The sequence below is a fragment of the Pongo pygmaeus genome, chromosome 1, assembly GCF_028885625.2.
Source record: "Pongo pygmaeus isolate AG05252 chromosome 1, NHGRI_mPonPyg2-v2.0_pri, whole genome shotgun sequence".
Lineage (NCBI taxonomy): Eukaryota > Metazoa > Chordata > Mammalia > Primates > Hominidae > Pongo > Pongo pygmaeus.
Window position 1 is genome coordinate 18514591 of NC_072373.2, and position 23690 is coordinate 18538280.

General features: G+C 49.0%; 1 protein-coding gene across 1 annotated transcript in view; it reads right to left on the bottom strand.

Annotated features, from left to right (window-relative positions):
* The window catches only part of CAPN9 (calpain 9), a 53911-nt gene extending 30752 nt beyond the window's left edge, over nucleotides 1-23159 (bottom strand). The window contains exons 1-6 of the mRNA XM_054454341.2: nucleotides 22947-23159; nucleotides 15250-15319; nucleotides 11054-11172; nucleotides 7901-8034; nucleotides 3024-3192; nucleotides 1556-1639 (exon numbers count right to left, since the gene is read on the bottom strand). Coding sequence (XP_054310316.1) covers nucleotides 1556-1639; nucleotides 3024-3192; nucleotides 7901-8034; nucleotides 11054-11172; nucleotides 15250-15319; nucleotides 22947-23159 — 789 coding nt within the window. The remainder of the gene's footprint in view (nucleotides 1-1555; nucleotides 1640-3023; nucleotides 3193-7900; nucleotides 8035-11053; nucleotides 11173-15249; nucleotides 15320-22946) is intronic.
* Between the last annotated feature and the right edge of the window lie 531 nt (nucleotides 23160-23690).

Below are 23690 nucleotides of genomic sequence, written 5' to 3' on the forward strand. Positions count from 1 at the left end.
GCATTCAGAGGATGTCACTCAAAATGTGTGTGGCTACAGAAGACCAGGGGCATCTGTGCCTTCTAAGTACTGGGCTTGAGACTGGTCCAGGGAGGCATGGAGTGGGCAGGGCAGGCTTCTGGACTTTGCTGAGCTTGAGTCTGGCAGAGTGATACCTTTGGCTTCTTGTCCTCCTCTTTCATTCAATTATTTCTTTCTCTTCCCCTTGTGCCCCTCAAGGATCTCTCCTCCTCACCAGCCACTCCCTCAAAATCAGGGTGGTGCTGTGTGGAGTCTGGGTGTCCCCTGGGATCAGTTCCACCCTGGGCTACAGCTACAAGAATGGGACTCCTGGTGATTAATTTTATGTGTCAACTTGACTGGGCCATGGGGTGCCCAGATATTTGCTTCAAGGTTATTCTGGTTGTGTCTGCAAGGGTGCTTCTGGGTGATATGCGATTTAAGTTGATTGAGTAAAACAGATTGCCCTCCCTGGTGTAGGTGGGCCTCATTTCATCTGTGAAGACCTGACTAGAACAAAAAGGCAGAGGAAGGGGGAATTCACTCTCTCTGCCTGGGTGCCTGAGCTGGGACATACGTCTCTCCTGCCCTCAGACTGGGACTTTTACCATTGGTGTTCCTGGTTGCTAGGCCTTCCTTTCAGACTCAGACCAGAACTACACCACTGGCTTTCTTGGGCCTCCAGTTTGCAGACAGCAGATTGTGGGACTTCTTACTCTTCACAATTGCATGAGCCAATGCCTTACAATAAATCGTATTACAGGTGATCCTGGAACAATGTCGGGGGTTGGGGTGCCAACCCTCCTGCATTGTCAAAAAATCTTGTATTCCCTAAAGCTGAACTCCGTATAGCCTACCATTGACCAGAAGTCTTATTGATAACATAAAGAGCTAATTAACATGTTTTATAATTATTTATATTATATACTGTATTCTTACAATAAATAAGCCAGAGAAAAGAAATGTTATCAAGAAAATCATAGGGAAGAGGAAATACATTTACTATTTATTAAGTGGAACTGGATAATTGTAAAGGTCTTCATCCTTATTATCTTCATGTTGAGGAGGAGGAGGAGTTGGTCTTGCTGTCTCAGGGGTGTCAGAGATGGAAGAAAATCCCCATATAAGTTCAAGCCTGTGTTGTTCAAGGGTCAACTGTGTGATGTATATAGATAGATAGATAAATAGATAGACAGATATGTGTGTGTGTGTGTTTAATTGTATGTGTATATATTTGGTTCCCTAGTGATTCTATTTCTCTGAAGAATCCTGACTAACACAGGACTGAAGGAGAATTGGGAAAGAAAGGAAATTAAAAATAAACAAAGACCAGGCGCTTACAGCTGCTAAACAAGTTTTGTGCTGTGGTGGAATCACATGGTTTCTGTCTTTCCTGGCTTGCCGTTTTGAATTCCAGCCTTCCTCTTTAGGTGACATAATCTCTGAAATGCCTGAAAGGCAGACATTTAAACTGCAATGCACTGAATAAATGCCTAAGGGACTAGCATTGTCACATGTCTCCCCACACCCTGCGGCTGGAGTTCAGGTTGCCTACCTGGTCAATTCCCGTTACACTGTAGGCATGACCCTTAATAAGACCAAACGGCGTCCGGGCCTCAGATTCTGCAGCACTTCTGGTCTAAAACATGGAAAGAGCAGAGTCACACCCACCGTCTAAGTCAAGCCTCCCCTGCTGGATCAGACCCAGCTACATGTCTGGCCCGGTCACAACCTCCAGCCCCTTCTGCTGCCCCAGGTGCGGGCCATGTGCGTGGGCTATGCACGGGGATCCCCTAGGATGTTTAGCAGTGACATGCAGCAAGTTCCAGTCTCTTCCCAGGATGGGGAGGCGCTCGCTCCCAGTGTGGACTCCAATGAACAGTTCACTATTTTGTCCCCAGACAGAACAACTTGTCACCTTCGTGTAGTATAGTGTGAGAGATAAGACACAATCACATACATCCCAGAGATGAAAAGAAGCATATAACAACAGGACACACAGCTCTGCGTCACAAACCTGAAAGTGCAGAGGAACTGGCTAATTCATTAGCAAAAAACAGACCCAAGGCTAATAATCTAAGAGGAAACAGAAAACTAGAATTGATTAAAAAATACATAGTGTCATAGCAGTCCATAAAAAACAACAAAAAATTTTAAAAAGATGAGATAAAATTATAAATGTGTGTTTGTATGCACAGAGAAAATTTTTAAAAATATCATTAGACTTCTATCTGCTATTCTTTTTCATAGTATATGAAATGAAAAAAAAAAAAACAAATTTCGGAAAACTAGATAGAAAGATCCCATTTCAGTAAAATCAAACCAACTGACCTTGATGTTTGTGTGCGGACGTGTGTGCCTGTTTGTGTGAGCAGAGAGAGAGCTGGGAAGGGTACAGGCCGGGTGATCCCAGTCCCAGGGTGGAGCTGGAGAACAGAGGCAGCTGAGAAATGGGTGGGAGGGAGGTAAAAATGCGCCTGTATGGGCCTCAAGATTGTTCCATCTGATACAGCAAGTACATCTTACCTTTGTCATTTGACGACTATTAAATAAAAACTTGTGTTTTATTTGTTATTTATTTATTAGAGACAGGGTCTTGCTCTGTCGCCCAGGCTGGAGAGCAGCGACACGATCATAGTTCATTGTGGCCTCAAACTCCTGGGCTCAAGGGATCCTCCTGCCTCAGACTCCAGACACACACCACCATGCCTGGTTAAAACCTGTGTTTTATTTATTTATTTATTTTTTATCATACTTTAAGTTTTAGGGCACGTGTGCACAACGTGCAGGTTTGTTACGTATGTATATATGTGCCATGTTGGTGTGCTGCACCCATTATACTACAGGAGATAGTATATCTCCTAATGCTATCCTTCCCCCCTCCCCCCAAAACTTGTGTTTTAATTAGCAGGAATAAACACTGCCCCCCAATAGTTACGCCCCTCCTTGGCTGTAGCTGGGATATCTGGTGCAGACTGCAGCCCCAGCATGGTGCCTGGAATGGGAGCCCATGAGCAACTTACATCAATGAAGCAGCCCAGCAGGGAGCCTCTCTTCAAAGCCTTCTCTAGAATCTCATAGAAGTTCTCGGGGGCCTCTTTAGTTTGGAAGGTCTCTGCCACACCCCCGGTGAAGTCTTCCATGGCCTCGATGGCGCTGCCTCCCTTCAGAGCTTCATAGCTCCCATTTAGCCTGCAAGGGTGGCAGGAGAGAGAGGAGACAGTCAGGGACCTAGGGAGGCCACCCGGGGTACCCTGCATTCAGAGCTTTTCTAACTAAGCCAGAAGCATCTCCCAGGGCTTGCCCTGGCTGGGTAGTATGGAAGGAAGATGGGAAGCAAGCATCAGGGTTTGTTTAGAGCTTTGAGGAAGCCAAAGATCCTGAGCTTCCTGCAAGGGAGGCAGTGTGGTGTGGTGGTATAGAGCAGCAGCCCTGGTGCCTAAGTGGCCGCAGGTTCAAATCCTGGTTCTACCACTTACCATCTGAATGACCAAATCACTCAGTGCCTTAGCTTTCTTATAAGCAAAATGGGGGAGAGAGTTGTGCTCTCCCTTCTAGGACTGCTGTGAGGTTCAAATGCATGTGCCTCACTCTCTAATCTCCCATGGAACGGGGCCTGACTATGTGGATAGAGAGAGGCCCTTTCTCTTCTTCTGTGGTCTCACATACTCCTAACCATTTTTTTCATAGTCATCTTTTTTGTTCATATGCATTTTACATACATGTGCTCTGCTTGATTTTTAAATAAGCTTTTCAATTTAGAATTTTAGAATCCGGTGGGAGGTGACTGAATTATGGAGGCGGGTCTTTCCTGCACTGTTCTTGTGACAGTGAATGAGTCTCATCAGATCTGATGGTTTTAAAAACTGGAATTTCCCTGCCCAAGCCCTCTTTGCCTGCCACATCCACGTAAGATGTGACTTGCTCCTCCTTGTCTTCTGCCATGTGATTGTGAATCCTTCCCAGCTACGTGGAACTGTGAGTCCAGTTGAATGTCTTTCTTTTGTAAATTGCCCAGTCTCGGGTATCTTTTTATCAGCAGCATGAAAACAGACTTAGTACAATAGCTTATTTGGGCTTCCTTAGTTTTTACCTAATGTCCTTTTTCTGTTCCAGAATCCCACCCAGGACCCCACACTGCAGTGAGTCCTCACATATCCTCAGGCTTTTTGTGGCTGTGACAGTTTATAAGACTGTCCTTGTTTTTGATGACTTTGATGGTTTTGAGGAGTCCTGGGCAGGCATACTGCAGGATTAGAATTTGTCTAATGTTTTTTCTCCTGGTAAGACTAGGGCTATTAAAGAAATGATAAATGCTTGAGGTGATAAGTATCTCAATTATCCTGATTTGATCATCACACATTGTGCGCTTGTAATCAGAATATCAAATGTGCCCCATCAATATGTACACTATTATGCATCCATAAAAATAAAAAATGAAACATTTTTTAAAAATTAAAAAAAAATAGCTGGGTATGGTGGTTGGTGCCTGTAATCCCAGCATTTTGGGAGGCTGAGGCAGGAGAATCACTTGAGCCCAGGAGTTCCAGGCTGCAGTGAGCTATTACGGTGCCACTGCACTCTAGTCTGGGTGAGAGAGCAAGACCCTGTCTCTAAAAAAAAGTAAATAATAATAAAAAAAAGAGTAGGGCTATTGGTTAGTGGAAGGAAGACCAGAGAGGTAAAGCTCCCCTCTCATCTCATCATATCAAGGGTACCTGCCGTCCACATGCCTTACCATGGCTGATGCTGGCCTTGATCACCTGGCTAAGGTAGTGTTAGTCAGGTATCTCCACTGGAAAGTTGCTCCTTCTCTCCCCTTTCCATGCTGAATTCTTTGGAAGGAATCATTATGTGAAGGCCGCATGAAAAAATCAGGGAGTTACGCTCCACCTCCTCAAGGATGGAATATAAACATAATTTATTTGGAATTATTCTACACAGGATATTTGTTCCTTCTTCCACATTTATTTATACAATCATTTATTCAAATTAGTATGAACCCATTGATATTTATTTTCTACTTGGGTTTATTTTGTGTTTTTTTGTTTTGTTTTTGTTTTTGAGATGGAGTCTTGCTCTGTTGCCCAGGCTGGAGTGCAGTGGCATGATCTCTGCTCACTGCAATCTCCACCTTCTGGGTTCAAGTGGTTCTGCTGCCTTAGCCTCCCGAGTAGCTGGGATTACAAGCATGCACCACCATGCCTGGCTAATTTGTGTATTTTTAGTAGAGACTGAGTTTCATCATGTTGGCCAGGCTGGTCTTGAACTCTTGACCTCAGGTGATCCACCTACCTCAGCCTCCCAAAGTGCTGAGATTACAGGTGTGAGCCACCACACCCAGCCTCTACTTGGGTTCATAATCCAGTACTGCTTTGTCTACTTTGTTGGTCGAATTCTTCTAGCTTTGGCTGTTTGGAGCTCCTTCAGTATGCTCTTGTGTCCTTTTGGCATAACCTCATTTGTGTGTGGATGTGTGTGTGTGTGTGTGTGTGTGTGTGTCTGTGTCTTGCATGTATTCTCACTTTCTGGCACTATAAGATGACCTAGGCTCATTTTATGTATGTATGTGTATATATATATATGTATGTATGTGTGTATGCCCCAGTCCTAGAATCAGCCTTAACTCCAAGAAGCCCTAGTTCCTTTGATTGAAGAATGATCTTAGAAACCAAGACTTGAGACATAGGTGTGCTTGTTGCTACAGGATTGTCATTGCTTCTAGCTCCTCTCACTGACAAAGCAAGGAAATACATATGTGTATGATAACCCAAGTATAGATCAATATATATGTGTATGATAACTCATGTATAGATCCATGTATCTCTACGTAACCATCTCTGTTAAGCTAAATCTGAGTTCATTCTGGAATCTCCAACTCTATCTGCATGGATCATTCTGGCCTCCTCCCATTGCCTGTCTGTAACCTCTCAATCCAACAGTGAGAAACTCAGCTCCTGCCATCCACCATCCATTCACCTGATTGTTCAACTCAGTATGCATGCATAATTAGATCAATTTTTCATTTGTACTCCTTCAAGAAACAATTTTAGCAATGAGAGCACAGCACTCTCGTACAATTTCTTTTGCCTTTAATCTTACAGACTCCACTGATTTCCAGAGTTACTTAGGTCAGCACCTTTCTCTCCAACCCCTTCAATGAGGTTATTTCATACGTTTGAAATTGGCTCTCATAGTTAGGAAGGCTAAGAAATCTCACAATCTGCCATTTGCAAACTGGAGAACCAGGAAAGCTGGTGGTATCATTCAGTTTGAGTCCAAAGGCCTGAGAATTGGGGGATTGATGATGTAAGTCCAAGTTGAGTCCAAAGGTTTGAGAACCAGGAGCTCCAATGTCCAAGGGCAGGGGAATATGGATGTCCCAGCTCAAGTAGGGAGAGGGAATTCACCCTTCCTTTGTCTTTTTCTTTTATTTGGATCTTTAACAAATTGAATAATGCTTGTCCACATTGGTGGCAGCAATCTTCTTTACTCAGTCTACTGATTCAAAAGCTATTTTCTCCAGAAACACCCTCACAGACACACCCAGAAATAATGCTTCACCAGCTATCTGGGCATCCCTTAGCCCAATCAAGTTGACACATAAAACTAACCATAACACCATCTATACATTTTTTTTTTTTTTTGGTGAGCTGTTCTGCCAACCATTTTTGGCCTTTTTAAATGACTCCAATAAATCTTTTTTATGTTTAGAAACTAGATGGCACACAGTTTCTGTTGCCTTGCTTGCATCCTGATGTGTGGGGCACTCACCAAGGGGCAGAGCTGGGCTTGGGTTCCACCCACTGGACTCGGAAACAGTGCCCTTTGTCCCCTTAAGCCTGTCTGGTGGCACTGATGGCATTTGCACAGACCTGGGTGGGACAGAGGGCAAGCGTGGGCATCTTTGGTTCTTCTTTGATGGCTTTAATTCTGTCCTGCTGATTTCAGGATTAATTTAACCACAGTACGCCTCCACTCTATTTTGCCACTTTTATGTCCCACTTGGAGGTAGAAGCAAGACCATCCTTACTTCTGTCTCTGGGGATAGGATTCTCATAGCTTGAAGATCCAGGCTGAACCTGAAAGTGGCTCTCAGGAGCTCTGCCATCACCTGTGGATCAAATTCAGGCTGCTGTGGCCTTTCACTAACAAGCTAGTGGGCTGGAAATGGAGAGACTGAGGAAACTGAGGCCATTTGGCTGGTGTTTAAAAACAAATGTCTTGGTTCCACTTATATGAGTTTCCGAGACTAGTCAAATCATAAAAACAGAAAGTAGAGTGGTGTTGCCAGGGGCCGGGGGAAGGGAGGAATAGGCAGTTATTTGTTAATAGGGACAGAATTTCAGTTTTGCAAGATGAAAAATTTCTGGAGATAGATGGTGGTGATGGCTGCACAGCAACGTGGATGTATTTAATGCCACTCAACTGCACACTTAAAAATGGTAAAATTTATGTCATATACATTTTATCATGATTTTTTAAAAATAAAAAAGAAGTATCCTGTAGAACGGACAATTGATGTCTCTATATCCATGTGGGTAATAGCCCAGATGTTTGAGCCATGCCAGTGTCCGAGGGAAGTCTGAAGCATTAAGTACTGTCGGCACAGCCAGAATTCCCCTCTGCTTGCCTTCCCAGCTCTTCCAAAGGCCAGATTCATGACCCAGGGAGACAAAGGACCATGAACGTAGCCAGTGTTCCCAAAGATGGGCACATGCAGGCCACGAAAGGAAAACCACCTCCAACTCTGCTTGAGCCCTGAGAGGGTTGGGTCCTGCCGAGCCTCACCTGCAAACCCACAGCCCTGGTTTTTTCCCAGCCCTTAGATGCTCGCTACAAAGACCAGTGTAGAGACTCCTGTCGGGAGGCTGCCCGAGCTGGGGAAGCTGTCACTCACTTGGCGTAGGCTTTTTCTAGCAAGGCGCTCCAGAACTCATTGTGGTCGGCAGAGTGGAGGAAAACCAAGCGGTCCCTGAAGGTGGGCAGGCGGTCATCAATCACCACGTCCAGCCACTCACTGTGCTGCCAGAACTGTTGCCCAGGAAAAAGACGGAAATGATGGGAGTCAGCTACACGGGAGCTCCAGGCCCTGTTTGTAAATGTTTATCCTGTTGCTTTTTTCCCCTCTGACCAAGCTACCCATAGATAGCTTTGAAAATCACACATGGGTTCCATGGTAGGGCACCTGGGCTTTGTCCACTAAGTTACAAGCTGAGCGTTCTACCCAGCAGTAACCATTGACATCAGTTCAAAGACTCAGGGTCAACCCATCAAAGCCGCAGGTGACGGGGGCGGGGCAGGACAGGACTCACAAGTAGACACTCTGCGGTGCTCTGAATTAGTTTTTCTTCTTCACAAGAAAGTTGTTTTTGTGGGGGAGGGAGAATGGTAACGTGGGGTTTGGGTTTGCTGTTTTGTAGCCCAGTTCTCCGTTATTCTCTCCCACCCAGTTTCAGGATCTAGCTCCAATTTTCCTTAATCTTGCTCCCTCCTCACCCATAAGTGGAGCCCCTAAGACTGATTTTTTGGCCATTTACACAGGAGGCAGGTGGACTCAGTATTCCCTGCGTGCCAGGTGAGGAAGCATGAGGGGAGTGTGGGTGTGTGTGAATGCATGTGTCCACACATGTGTATACACGTGCATGCAGGCAGGCATGACAGGTATGTGCACTGTTTGTGGTTTATTTATACATTGCATGTGTGCAAGCATGTGTTTGCTTACATGTGTGCAAGTGTGTGCATGCAAGCACATGTATGTTTGTGTGTGTGCATGTATGTAGGCATGCATGTATTTGCAAGTGCTTCTACACACATGTGTGTTCGAGCACATGTATGCATGTGTATAAGCTTGTGTGTGGTCTGCTGGGAACAAGAAGGGAGGTTGGAACAAGTCAAGGATCATGTGTAGTTTCTCTGTGTATCCTGCAGTGACCCACCTCCCTGTTCCTTCTGGTTCAGTTGGCCTGAGAGCGATCCCAAGGTAACCTCTAAGAGTAAGAAGAAAGAGGTTGAAAGAGGAGGGTAGGCACAGTGGTTTTGGGAGCCATTTATTTACAGCTTTGCTATGTCATCCTGAGCATCTTGCTGCATCAGTGATTCAATCCCAATCAGAAGAGTTGGCCAAGGTGTGGCTGAGGGGGTGTGTGTGTGTGTGTGTGTGTGTGTTTTAAGGAAGATTCCTGTCACCTGTTCCAGCTGGACCTCCCCTCCGGGGCTTCCCGCTCTTGGGGCTATCCACAGCTTCAGGTGGGACTGAGGCACAGTTGGGTTAGGTGTTTAAAGTCCAGGCCTGGGCCTTGGGCTTCCTGAGCAGGAGAGGGGTGGGGAGGAGCCTCAGGGCTGGCTTTCCTTGCAGAGGGGCTGGCTCAGGGCGCCTGTGAGTCAGGAGAGATGTATCTGCCAGCCCAGAGAGCTCTGCTAACTTCTAGCACCTGTACTGTGGCTGAGGGGTGGAAGAGGAGTGTGAAGGAGGTGGATTTATTTCCAAAGCTCTGCTTCCTAGGAGGCCAAGGAGGGGATCAGGCAGAGTATTGTTATTGTGGGACTGACAGGCATCAACAGGGTCACTCCCCGCCCCCACCTGATCCCTGGCAGCACACAAGGATGCTGGATCCAGAATCCCTGAGTTATAGGTCTGGCTTGGCTACTTATTGTTTTGTGACCCTGGATCAACCACTTCCACTCCCTGGGACTCAGTATCCTCGGGAGTTAATGAGAGGACTGGCTCAGGCGATTTTCCAAGGCTCCTCCCAGCTGTGACATTCAAGGCACAAGAACACTGTTCCTTTGGGGAGCCCAAGATCAGATGGTGGTGGTTCCAGTTTAGAGGCAGTAGTTCTGCTGGATTTTCTGAGCTTAACCACCCCCAATACTGCCACCCTGGTGTGTTCAAGAGGACTGGGGAAAGACCGGCTCCTGGGGGCACCATCAAGCCAAGACTGTGGTCTCAGCAGAAGTCACAGGATGGGAGGGGAGACAGCCAGGTGGCGGCAGGTCTGTGAGAGAGCAGGGGTAGAGTTTCCCTGGGACCCAAAGTAGCTCTGTCCCCAGCTGGTGCAGGAGGCCTGACCCCTGGGAATTGCATGCTCCCTGAGCTACATGTGACCTGCTCGCTCTCTCTGCCTTTGAAACACTTCTGTGCTATTGGTGACAGGGCTTGAGAGTACCTCTGCTTATCAGATTGCAGGCCTCAGGGACGGAAGAAATGGGCTGGCCCTGAGTGGTGGCCTGTAAGTCAGGAGAAGGTGACACTGCCTGGGGTGGAAGGTCAAGGAATGTCTATTCGGTGCCTGGCTATGTGCCGGCTCCCGTGTGGGATGCCATTTAGCTCTACGGGAAGCCTGCAGGGAACTGTCAGTCTCTCCTTTTTTCAGATGAGTGTAGAAAGGTTTAGTGTCACTAAGAAAATTGCCTGAGGTCACCCACCTAAATAGGTACAAGGGGCAAGTTTCAGTATCTGGTCGAACCCTATATAAGGACAGGGGTGGAGGAGAGAGTGGAGGGATAGAAAGTGAGGTGAAGGAGCAGGAAACCATCTCCTGGGGGCAAGCCTCTCCCAATGTGCACCTCAGCTGAGGGTCTGTGGGTCACACGGGACTCCAGCAGATGTTGTCTGCATTTTTCTCAGTTTTTATTTTTTAAAATCCCTCAAGCTCTCCAAATTTACATTTCTTCCATAAAGAGAACCTCTCTGTTTATGAGAAATCAACCAGTTTCCTGGAGGTATAATCAGTTTAGTCAATTTGTGCTTAAAGCACAAGAAATTTCAAATAATAAAACCCTTAACATATGGACCTCCAGATCTGCCAAAACATCACTTAGAGTTTTACATGTATGTTCCATAAGGATTCACCGTGCAGTGCCGTTGATGTTCTTCTGAGGCATTTAGCTGTTATTCCATGATAAAATGTGGCTTTAGCATGGTTTAGGACCATATGTCACACAGATCTGATGACATTTTTTTCCAGGGTTACTAGGCAGTGTGGAAATCCACCTGCCCTCATGCTGGGCCCCAGACAGGTAAATCCACTGGCCCAGGGCTCCCTCTTACCTGGAAATGGAATATCCCGGCATAACCAGGGCCAAAGCTTTGGTCCTGGGGGATGACTCTGGCCAGCGCTTTCTGATTAAGCGTAAGGGAGGCGATGGCGGCTAATAGCCAGCAGTCTCCTGCAAAATGAAAGCCATAAATCACAATTTTCATTGCTATTTCACAGCAAATAGGAAAACTCTGTGTCAGAAGGGGATGTAGGGAGTTTCAGATGTGGCCACATCTTTTCTACCTGTTTAAAAACAGACAGGACACCAACAAATACCTCTCTCCTCCCCTTCTGCCTCCCTTGCCTGCTGTTCTCTGCTTGTCTATCATAAACAGCTGTTGCCTTCTTGGCACTGTTATAGGACATGCTTACTTGGGTTTCAGACATATGGCTGCCTGATGCATCAGCTCTGTGAATTCCAGCGACTCCCTTTCCAGAGGACCAGGGCTGCATACGTCAGCGTCAGCATGGGCTGGGCGAGCAGACATTTCATAACTGCCGCCCAAGTGGTTCGGCAGTACTTGGGAGGGTGGTTAGAAATCGCCCTGCAGCCCCAACCCAGACTCAGCTTCATTACAGATAATGATATATCCGTGGTGGCTCCATTTGCTTTAAATTACCTTGTATTTTCAAGATTTATTGGCTGACCTACTGAACTTCCCGGCTGTGTCTTCATGTTAACACACATCTGGAGGAAAACTAAAAAGTGAAGTCAAACATCAAACACGATTTTATCTGTGCTCTCTGTGCTGTTCCAGACTCCTGGAGGCATTCCTTTGCCCACACTGAGTGTGCGCTGTTTCTGGTGTGTGCCTCACAGTGTCTCAGATGCCGCTTGTGTAAGCAGATATCTGGGAGGATCCATTTATCCGAATCAGCTTTATCCAGATTCATTTGTTTTCAGTAGACAACATCAATGTCATCGGAACCTAAGAGCCCATCACACTCAGCGTGGCAGTTTCTGAGTTCACATTTCTGGAAAGCACCGTATATCACTGGGCTTGGGACATTGTAATATGGCCCTTTCTGGCTGTTTTACACAGGCAAGAGAGACTCACCAGGGCCGAACATCGGGAAAGCTACTTCCGAATCGCCCTGGTTCTGGCTTTCTGAGAGGTGTCACCAGCAGAGTACAAGCCACCCCCAGCCTTAGCTGGGGTGCAGAAGGGCATTGGTTTCTAATGCATCTGCTGGTCTTTGGAGCCTCGGGTCAGCTTTGGGAGATGCCACTAGGAAGTGACATGGCTGGAACCTGCAGGATCATTTGTTCAGCAAACTTTACCAAGTGCCTCTAGGGTAGCAGACCTTGTGCCACGCAGAAGATGCAAAGATAAGGAGAGACTTGGTGTCTGCTTTCAGCTTCAGGGCAGCCAGGCCAACAGGAGTCTAACAGAGTGAACTCTGCTGTGGGCTGACCTTTCCCAGCTCTCCTCCAAGTTTCGACTTTGCCCAGTTGAGGAAAATGAGTGTTTCCTGGCCTGAGAACTCAACACCTCACGTATATTCAGCAAGAAATGCCCTGAGCTTTTGACAGGGAGATTGAGAAGCCAAAACAAGATTGCTTTTCTCTCTCTTGGGCCTGGCCAGATGGATGGGGCTGGCCACCCAGCTGTGCCTGGGAGAAGTGCCCTCTGTGGGTCAGCGTGTTGCTCGGCTATCTGGGTGGTGCAGAGCAGAGGGCACTATGGGAGGAGCAGGCTGGAGTGAAGTGGCACCATCTCGGCTCACCGCAGGGGAGAAACCTGTGCCTCTTGGGTTCTTGGGATCCCATACTGCAGTCGCTCTCCTGATCCAGCAACCCAACCTCCCTCTCGCCATGCTCCATCCCCTCACACTCACCCAGCTCCGCCCCCATCCCCCCCCACCCCCGCAGATAACAGCATGCCTTGATGCTGTTCTAGTTGTGTGTGTGTGTGTGTGTGTGTTTTTTTTTTTGATAGAGATGTGGTCTTGCTATGTTGCCCAGGCTAGTCTAAAACTCCTGGGCTCAAGAGATGTTTCCACCTCACTCTCGCAAAGAGCTGGGATTACAGGTGTGAGCACTCTACACGACCAGATGTTCTAGTTCTTATTGTGGGTGGCAACAGATCACGGTTGTTCATTTTCTTGTTATTCTTTATAACATATATATGCCATGTACAGTACTTTGGTGTAGTAAAAGTGTTACAAAATAATCTCTAGAATCAACCATCCACCAAGGTAAAATATAAGGTTGTAACTCCAAATATATGTTTATGCCAATGTGACAAAGCAAAACTTTGAAAAACAAAGGAGCCAGTAGAATGATTTCCTATTGGATAGCAATGGAGGACTACGGGGTCGAGGGGAAGGGAGGCAGAGGAAGAGGGGGAGAGGTGGGTAGCGGCAGGGAGGATCTCCTGGACAAGGACCACCTGAATGTAAACCTTTTGAAAAGTCTACATTGTATCTAGAATATGGCATACGTGGGGGATTGGTTCCAGGACCCCTGTGTATACCAAAATCTGTGCATACTCAAGTCCCACAGTAAGCCCTGTGGAATCTGCCTATACCAAGTCAGCCCTCTGTATATGCTGGTTTCAAATCCTGGAATAGTATATTTTCTTCCTTCCTTCCCTTCCTTCCTTCCTTCCTCCCTCCCTCCCTTCCTCCCTCTCTCCCTTCCTTCTTTCCTTCCTTTTTTTCCTTTTTGTTTGTTTGAGACAGTGTCTTACTTACTCTGTTGTCCAGGCTGGAGTGCAGTGGCACGATCTCAGCTCACTGCAGCCTCAACTTCCCAGGCTCAAGCAAACCTCCCATCTCACCCTACCAAGTAGCTGGAACTATGGTCATGCACCACCAAGCCTGGCTAATTTTTCAATTTTAACTTTCAGTAGAGACGAGGCCTCACTATGTTGCCCAGACTGGTCTTGAACTCCTCGGCTCAAGCGATTCTCCTGCCTCGGCCTCCCAAAGTGCTGGGATTACAAGTGTGAGCTATCACACTCAGCCTGGAACATGGTATTTTCTGTCTGTGTTTGGTTGAAAAAAATCCACTTAGAAGTGGTCCTGCACAGTTCAAACTCATGTTGTTAAAGGGTCAACTGTAATTCTGTCTAACATCCACCATTTATCTATACCCATCCATCCATGTATTTACCCACCTACCTTCCTATCATTATTCACTACCATCTATCATTATTATATATTTATTTTGTATGGTCTATCAGTCAATCAATCAACCTATCAACCTATTTATCTATCTAATTATGCATCCATTTTCTACCTATCATCTATTACTTATTATCTATGTTTCTATCTGTCCATCTGCTTCTCTCTCTCTCTCTCTCAATTGTCTCCCTGTCTAGCTAATTAACTAACATCAGTCTAGGTTTGTGACTTTGGATCTTGTGTTTAGGGTAGATCAGTTGCTCAGCATGGAGGTTCCAGCATGGCCTTTCTTAACCAATAGACCACAGTGATAACCTCAGCTAGAAATAAGTCAGGGTCCAGACAAGCTTGCAGTGGTTTGTTCTCTCGGCTGATTTCACTGGTATTTTTTAAAAGAGAGTCTCTCGCTCTCTCGCTGTCTCTGCCTTTCATAGATAGAATAAAGGTAAACCCAGCCCAGTTGGATTAAATCCTAAAATGCAGGACCCGATTTGAGTGACTTGAGGTGCACTCAGGTTCATTGCAGGAGGGAGACTGGATTGCTGGGGAGCGGCTCCCCAGGGTGTGTATAATGGTTAGCAGCAAGGGCTCTACTGCTGGAGTGTCTGGGTTCAAATCCTGATTGCCTGTCTACCACCTTTGCGATCTTGGACAAGTTACTTAGCCTTCCTCAGCCTCTGTTTCCTCATCTGTGATGTCAGGAGGGTGGGTTGTGAAGATGGAATGAGGCAATGTGCGCTGGGGAGAGTACCTCGCAGGTGACTGAGTTCATGTGTGCAGATGTTAGCGACTGTGGTGGTGTAGGAGCGCCTAACCAATGTTGCTGGGTGTCACTCTCCTCTGTAAACTCTGGGGCTGTGAGCCCCACATCACAGGCACATCTGATTCTAGAGGAACCGGGGTGCAGTGGCTTGAGGCCCCTGGACTCCATTCAGAGGGAACAAGGAAGCAGAGGCCGAAGCAGTGTTGTTCCCCCAACTCCATGCCTCTTGGGTCCTCAGGGACCCTGTGCTGCAGTTGCTCGCCTGTCCCAGCAACTCAACTTCCCTCTCGCCATGCTCCATCCACTCACACTCACCCAGCTCTCCCTGGCAGATATCAGTCCTGGTGGCCCCTCCAAGAATGAATTCCGGGTTTTTCACGATTTCCTGGAGGAATGAGAGTGTTATTAGGCTGAGGCCTGCCATGCTGCAAGCTACCATGAAAGGGTGGGCTCAGGGTCTCTCTGGTTTCTTGGGGCAGAGGGCTTTCCCTGTGCTTGATTCTTTTCCCTGAGGAGGGCCACGTGGATGTAAAAGGCTGCCACCTCTCTATGCTCTGGACAAGCCTGGGCTCAACGTTGGTAAATCTCCTCCCCCGGGGAGAAGTCCTGCCTCCTGAGCCGCACTCAGCACCAACCTCTGGCCAAAGAGACACAGGCCACACCCGGCCACAAAGCGGGACATCAGCCACACACTGAGGATTCCTGTGCTCACTCAGGCACTGGGCTAGGAGTCCAGGGCTACCCCAGCTGTGAGCTCTGTGACCTCAGTGGGCTTCAACGAGCTGAGTAATGCATGTACCACAGGCTGGGGCCTTGGACTAAACGTACTCCCTACCCACCCAGCTTCTCCATTTCTTTCTTTATATAATCCTTCCCCTCAAAGTTGATTCCAAATATATATAGGTTTAGAGACAGAATCTTGCTGTGTCACCCAGGCTGGAGTGCAGTGACATGATCATAGCTCGCTACAGCCTTGACCTTCTGGGCTCAAGCAATCCTCCCACCTCAGCCTCCCAAGTAACTGGGACTACAGACGTGAGTTACCACGCCCAGCTAATTTTTAATTTTTTTTGTGTGTGTGTGGAGATGGGGGTCTCGCTATGTTGCCCAGGCTGGTCTCAAACTCCTGGCCTCAAGTGATCCTCCCGCCTTGGATTCCCAAAGTATTGAGGTTACAAACACATGCCACCCTGCTCAGTGTTTCTTTTTATAGATATGCGCTTAGGTAAAATTTCATGTATCTATACCATATAAAGAGAGATATGCACACATCTCTCATATGGTTTCACCGAAGTGCATTGTATATATATTATTCTATATTACACATAAGCACATACACTATGTGTATTAATCTAATCATTAATACATATTAATATATACATATACAATATGGAGGGGTATTTATAAAACATGAATAAAAAAATGTAGAAAGCAATCTTATGAAATGCATATATTCTTCCATTCTTTGAGTTGCTGGGCTCCATTCCTGACACTGGACAACAGCAAAGAGAGAGGGAAAGCCCCTGCCCTGGTGGAGCTGCCCTGGACGCGGAGGGCGGTGCTCGCGGAAGCCCCGCCCCTTCCCATCCTCCTGCCCCGCCCCTCTCCCAGCCTGCTTCAGGCCTGGCCTCACCCACGGCGCCTACTGTGCCTGCAGCTGCCACCACCTCCCAGAAGCTGTTGTTTCGTTCAGGAGAGTTTTGCAAATTGCATTTGAGGAAGAGACAAACCATAAACCAGGAGAGAAAAGAGCGAGGATGGAGAGGGAAGGGGTGGGATGGGGCAAGGCTAGCTACAGCAGTCAGCAGGGGAGGCGTCTCTGGGGGAAGCAGAGGAGCAGAGACCTAAACAAAGGGAGGGAGGGAGGAAGCAGGGCCGGTCCCGGGAGAGGAAACAGCCAATCCTGTGGCAGCGAGGCACGTTCTGGCTCACCCTGCAGGGGTGGTGAGTTAACTGGGCCGGGGCCTGCAGAGGAGTGAAGGATTTTTCCCACCTCTTCCTACTTTTCCAGGCACCAGGACTGAGAAGGGGCCTGGGCTGGAGGTGGAAGGTTCCAGCAGTGTCTGGGCGGACGCCGTGTGGGGAGCTCAAGCTGCGCCACCTTCCCCGAGAGACCTCTGCTTTGAATTGTCTTCCTCAGCCTTCTCAAGACCCTGCTTCTCCTCTGATCTTGTGTCCCAAAGAATCAAAGGCAGGACAGAGATGTCTTTGAAGTCAAGGGGATTATCAGGACCAAGAGCAGAAGCTTCAAGTGCTGGTGCTTTCTCTGCATCCCCCAGGATGTGACAGCCTGGAGGAGTGACAGACACCAGCGGCGCCTGCCCAGGGAGAGCTATGTGCGGCATTAGTGTCTAAAATATTCAAGAAAGCTTGGCCAGGAGAATTTCTGAAGAACACGGGGTGTTTTAGATGCACCAAAACCCCAGGCCCAGCGGAGGTAAGGACCTCCCAAATGCTGGCCTCTCCTCTGCCAGGTCTCACATGTCTTTGCATTCCCACCCCCAGCTCCAGATAGCTTTGGAGCCATTTCATTAAATGACTCTGATCTCCATGGTCGTTGGAAAGGGAGTGAAGGTGGGGGGCAGCTGCTCAGTTCTGGGGTCCTGGCTTGCCTGTGCAGACCCCTCTTATCTGTAGGAGGCACACTGCTGTTCTTCCTCCACCACCTCCGCTAGCGCAGGAGTTTGCAGGTGGCTCTGAGCTGAGCCTAGAAGGACAATGCTCTGAGCTGAGCCTAGAAGGACAATGCAAACCAGGATCATGTTAGTGGGCCTCGATAGAGTCCCAGCAATAGCCTGCCCCACTCAGCAGTGGGGCTCAGAGTGGACCATTTAACTTCTCACGGCTGCATCCTTATCTGTCGCCAGCTTAGACATTCTGGGCTTGTTGCAGAATGTGCCTGCCCAAAGGGAACCCCAGGAGTCCCCCAAGCTCTCCCTGTCTTGATTGCCCAGCCCCTGCCAGGGGATAGCCCTGGCAAGCAATGCCCCCGCTGCTAATGCTACTCACTCCTCAAGTGGACATAAAATGGACTCCAAAAGCCACAGATCCCTGCCCAGCAGGCTGTGCTAGCTCCTGGGGCAGGGCTGTTCCCGGATGCTTGCCTCCTTCCCATCCTCCCTGCCCCTCCCCTCCCCCAGCCTTCTGCAGGCCTGGCCCCGTCAACCGTACCAACTGTGCCTGCAGCTGCCACCGCCTCCCAGCTCCTGTCTTGCAATTGGTTGCTTTGTTCAGGAGAGGTTTGTTTTTGTTTTTGTTTTTGTTTTAAACCAAATCGCACCCAATGAGGAGAAAAATACAAAAGGAGAAAACTCAGAAACTCTCTCCAAGTAAACACAAATTAGCCATCGGGTACAAACTGGGGAGGTGTCTGGATGTGTGACCGACTCCTCTGTGGGTCAGTGTTTCTGGGAATTGATGTGCACACGTGCCAGTCACGGGGGTTCTGCGGGCGCATGTGTGGAAGGGGCAGCTAGGCTGTGGACCTGGGTTAGATGCCTGGGAGTGGCGTGTATGCTGACGGCCCACATGCCCACATGTGCAAGGTGCCTGTGACTTGCCTTGTTGTGTGTGTCCAGGTGTGGTACACGTGTGTGCCTGTGTATGCTCCACATGTATGCTGGTTGCATGTGCACTTGGGAGCATTGTCTAGGTGCGAGTGTCCTGCATGTGCGTGTCGATCCTGGATGTACATTTGTTCCTGTGAAATGTTGTTTGGGAGGCCATGAGGAAGGGGTTACCTGAAGCTACAGTCCTGTGATAGGACGATCAGAGATGTCTCAATTGCAGGGGTCTTGACAAACCTGAAGTGAACCTAGACTGCTGCCTGGAGATGCCTGAAGCCCCGAGGGAGGCACGCAGACCCCTCCCTCTTCCCCTCCCTTCCCCTACCCCACAGCCCTACCACCAGGTGGTTTTCCTGGAGCACTAAGGGCCAAGCACCCTGGAATGTTTGCTTTCAGGGACTGTTCTGTTTACCTTGTACATCATCGGGGCTCAGCCGAAGACTTTCCTCTACTAAGCACAGTGAATAATTCACAAAGGGAAAAGCCACCTTTCTCTCTTTCTTTCTTTTTTTCTTTCTTTCTTTCTTTCTCTCTCTTTCTTTCTTTCTTTCTTTCTCTCTCTTTCTTTCTTTCTTTCTCTTCTTCCTTTTTTTCTATCTTTCTTCTTTCTTTCTCTTTCTCTCCTTCCTTCCTTCCTTCTTTCCTTCCTTCCTCCCTTCCTCTCTTCCTCCCCTCCTCCCTTCCTTCCCTTTCTCTCTCTCTCTCTCTTCCTCTCCTTCTCACTTTTTCTCTTTCTTTCTCTCTTTCTTTTTCATTCATTCTTTCTTTCACATGGGCTTCCAGTGAAGAAAAGCCACATTTCTAGCAAGGCCTGGAGATGCCAGACGCTGCTGTTCATAGCTGTGTGCCGATCCCTGTCATGTGCCCAGCACGATGGAGGCTGTGGGGCCTTTGGGGCTGTCCCAGAACAGCTGACAACCCCTCCTGGGTGTCAGGGGAGCAGCACAGGGAATGGCAAGCTCACCGTGCAGGAGAGGCTGTGGTCACATGCTACGCTGTGCACAGGTCTGCCACAGGGGTTGTTCACATGGGCTAGAGGGGTGTGGGCACTTTCGGGGAGGTGTCCTGAGAATTTACACTGAGAATTGGGGGAGGAATTGCCTGGCCAAAAATAAATGGGTACAGGCAGACAAGGAGGGGTGGACAGCATGGTGGCTGCTCCCCATCAGGCTGGGAGACCCCACGCAATACTCCCTCCTCCTCTTTCTGTGCACCCACTTCCACTCAGGTCCACAGTGCCTTGCATGAGACCTGGGGGTGATCTCACCTTCTCTCCAGGTTGAGCCTATCACCCTCTCTGCCTCCCAGCCCCTCTCAGCCAGTTCCCTGAGTCACCCTCAGTGCACTCCTTGCCCTGGGCTCCCTTGAGGGCAAGCCTGGCTGTCCACTGCCCTCCGATGTCCCCTTGGCTTTGTGCTCTGCCCACCCTCCCCAAGCACAGCTGTGTTTGACAAGAAGGTGATGCTGGGGAGGAGGGCCGCCCAGCCCCACGGTCCCACGGGCTGCCGAGACGTGCACCGCGTAACGCTGAGTCCCACTGCAAACGATGGCCAAGCCACAGAGGTCTGCAGGGAACCTGGCAACGCTTGTGATTTCCCTATGGCTCGCCACCCCCTGACCCCCTGCGACTCCATGCTGCAAAAAGAGTCTCCATGCTCATCCTCAGCCCTTTTGCTCCTGATTTTACAGAAATCTGTAAGATATGACGTAAAGCTCCTAACTCCCCTAAATAAGAAACAGATAAGGGTGCGAGAATGAGGACCAGACCAAAGGGACAATCTCAGTTGCAGACAAAGGAAAAGGCCGAACAGATTCTGAAAATGAGTCCGTGGGAACGACAGCAACACAGTAGACCTGGGTTAAGATCAATAAAGGGTCTGCCCTGGGTGGAGACAGCGGGATGAGGAAGGGACAGAGGGCTGGTACGGGGGCATGGGCTGGGTAGCAGGTGGGGGTGCATCTTGGCAGGGGCTTGTGTGTATCAAGGGCCCTGGCCTGTAGATGAAGGCCTCACCCAGCATTTGGGGCAATGCCCGAGGAGATAATACTAAGGAAGACAGCCCCTTGGAACGGAGATCTGGGACTTGAGAGTCGCTGGGCAGGCCTTGGTGGCCCTGGTCCCAGGAGGGGAGACTTCTGAAGGGGGAGACAAAGATGCCCTCCATGCTGGTTTGTGTGTCCAGCCTTTATCTTGGAGAATTCTAACTTTGACAAAAAGTAGGTGAGTTGTAGAGTACAGATTACACTTTAAACTAGGTGACGTCAATACAGACTGCAAGGATGGGGGCCCTCCTAGAGTCAGGAGACGATGGTGTTAGGTTACAATGACAGCAGTAGAAATAATGAGGATGGGCACTGTTTCTTTGCACACCAGGCTCTTTGCTAAGTGCTCTACTCGTGGTAATGCAGCTCACCCTCATGAGGACCCCATAAGTTGCGTTATTGTCCCCATTTTAAGGAAGAGAAAAAGTGCTTCCAACCTTTTCGTATCAAGTGCCTGTAGAGAACATGAGCATTTGTACAACACACTGGATCAAACAGAAAGAGCCGCTGCTTCCGGCCAGGGGCTCTGCTTACCAGGGGCCCAGGAAATCAGTTTCTCTGTAACTCTATTTCCCAGGGCTCCTGACATCAACTGCAGGGAAATCTCTGCCCACAGTTAAAAATGCACCCACAGCCTGCAGCCTGGGCAGCTGCCCACGCGCCCGTTTGTTCGTGCGTTAAGGCCGGAAATAAGCCCAGGGAGACCTAATGGTCGTGGGCGGTGCCCCTCAGAGGGTCACTCTTTTATGTCTTGTAACTTCTGCTTTTTTATTTTGGAAATGTCCTTTTTCTTACTTAGCAGGGAATGACCTACTAATTCTGTCTGTAAAGTGCAACCCTACGTGATCTGCCAGTGCCCTGACCTCACACTGCAATTGGCCATATGCAGAGAACCAAAACCAATCCCAGCGTGGCTTCAGGTTGTGGTGAGGAAGGTGCCTGGGAGCTTTCACCCCAACTCCGATATGGCCACTGAATGCTCACTGTGATTTCCCCAGGAAAATGGCACCTTGTGGGATCAATTACCTGGCAGGTGAAGATCAAGGCACCTGTGTGCCTATGAATGCAGTCACCCACCCCCCACATTCATGCATATCCACACACGTGTGCACACAGTCACACACATGCACATACACAAATTCCTAAACACACAAGTGCATGCACACACATACACCCCACACTGCCTACCGCAGGAAACAGCAATAAAACCCTTACCACTTCAGAAACAGCCGCTTGGGTTCACTTTGGCCCTGCCCCTGAAGAGCCCAGAGGTTTTGTGAATGTGCATTAAAAAAATTTTGTTTTAATCATCAACATTATTTTAATGTTGGAAGATAGTGAGGAGGTAGTTATGATGAGTCCTTTGCTACTCATATGTAAGATGAGACTCAGAGCTAATAATCATCCTAATGATGATAATAATAGTATCAGTAATAGTAATAATGTGAGAATAGCTGTAATGTACTGGAAACCTTCTGTGTGCTAGACATTGGCCTGCGTTAGTCATTATTGTTCCCATTTTACAGGTGAGGAGACTGAGGCTCAGGGAAATTAAGTGATATGACTATATGCATGAGACAAATTGTCAGGATAAGATGGGCACTCAGCATCTCACTTGTAGGACCAGCATCCCTTGTACTGCCCCTCCTTGCCCAAAAGCAACCTGACCCCACAAGAGCCACTCCCAGGCCAGTATCCACCTGGAGGGAATGGAAGCCAGCCCAGCTGGCGCTGGGTCAGAGGTAGAGCCCTGACTAATCCAGCACCGCAAATATTGACATGGCGTCCCAGGCACAAGCTAGCACCTCTTGGGATCCAGTGACCAGCTGGTGCCTCTTGGGACGACACCACCAGACTGTCAGAGGTGGGGCACTGTTCACCCTTATCTCTGGGAATGGGGGGTGCATGGTTCTGGGGAGAAGATTCCTGCTTCCCTTGTATTCCATCTGTCACCCAGTTGCTAAGACCTTGCTGAGCCAAACATCCATCCACACTGAGCACCTCAGCTCTGGGCCAGAAGCCACAGAACACTGTACGTACGTGATCTCAGTGTTACCACACACAGGGTGGGGGCCTGTCCTTGTGTATAAGGTTTTGATTTGTGCCTATCACCTGCTGACAAGACCCGCTCTGACTCCAGGTCCTCAGCCTTGGTGGGAGTCAGAGAGCTTGGGGCAGGGGAGGGGTACAACCAGATGCCCCGGGTCCCCACCGCAGAGCATCCCAGGCCTGTACATCATTTTCTGCCTCCAAACTGCAAAGCTTTCCACAGTAGACTGGGATGGTGCACCTCAGTTGCACTGAGTGTAGCCGGCCCCTCCCCAGCACCCCTGTTTCCACTTCCTGCACGGGCTGCTGAGCTTTGGCCTCATCTGTGCTCCTTCCCCTGCTCGCCCCACTCACCCCTGGTCGTTTCCACACAAAGGGAATCTGCGGCCTCTCGCTGTAGAACAGGGAGGAATTACTGGCTGGGAAGTCTGCATCCTCAAACAGGGTGCCTCTCTGCAGGCACTCCTGCCTCATTTGCTCAAAGCTCTGGCCTGAGGAGTGGGTGGTCCGGGCGTCCTTGGGAACCGGGTGTGCCTGGGGCCCTGGGGCCCGGTAGAGGTAAGGCATGGCTGCTCCCTGGAAGGCTGGCTTGGGCCCGGCAGTGGATGGAAAAGAAAGTGAAGAAGCGAGCTGTGTGTGCCCGTCAAGAAGGAACAGCTCAGAGGGCCACTGGGCTGAGTGGCCCTCACCTCCACCTATTTTCTGGGCACCTCCCTGTTAGACTGAGATGGGATACGCCCTGAAGGAAAACAGCAGAGAGAGCCCTCTGCCCACTCTGCACTCCTGCAGACTCAGAGGCAGCTCTGGGGCCTGGCACATTCCACTCAGAGGCGGCACCTCTGCTTAGTGCACTCAGGGGGCCTAGTGGGAGAGAGAGGATTGCTTCAGAAGGAAAAAGAGCAAGAAACCCAACTGGTCCAGGAGGTGGCTTTACGGAGAAGTGCACGGTGTGGCCTTGAGTCACATCTCCTACATCAGAGAATGGCAGAGTTTTGTAGTCGGAAGGGAGCTTGGTGAATGAAAACACGATGTATGATGTGAACACAGCTGGCACAGCTCCTGCACAGGCAATCCCATAGTGATTCCGCGCTGGGGTCA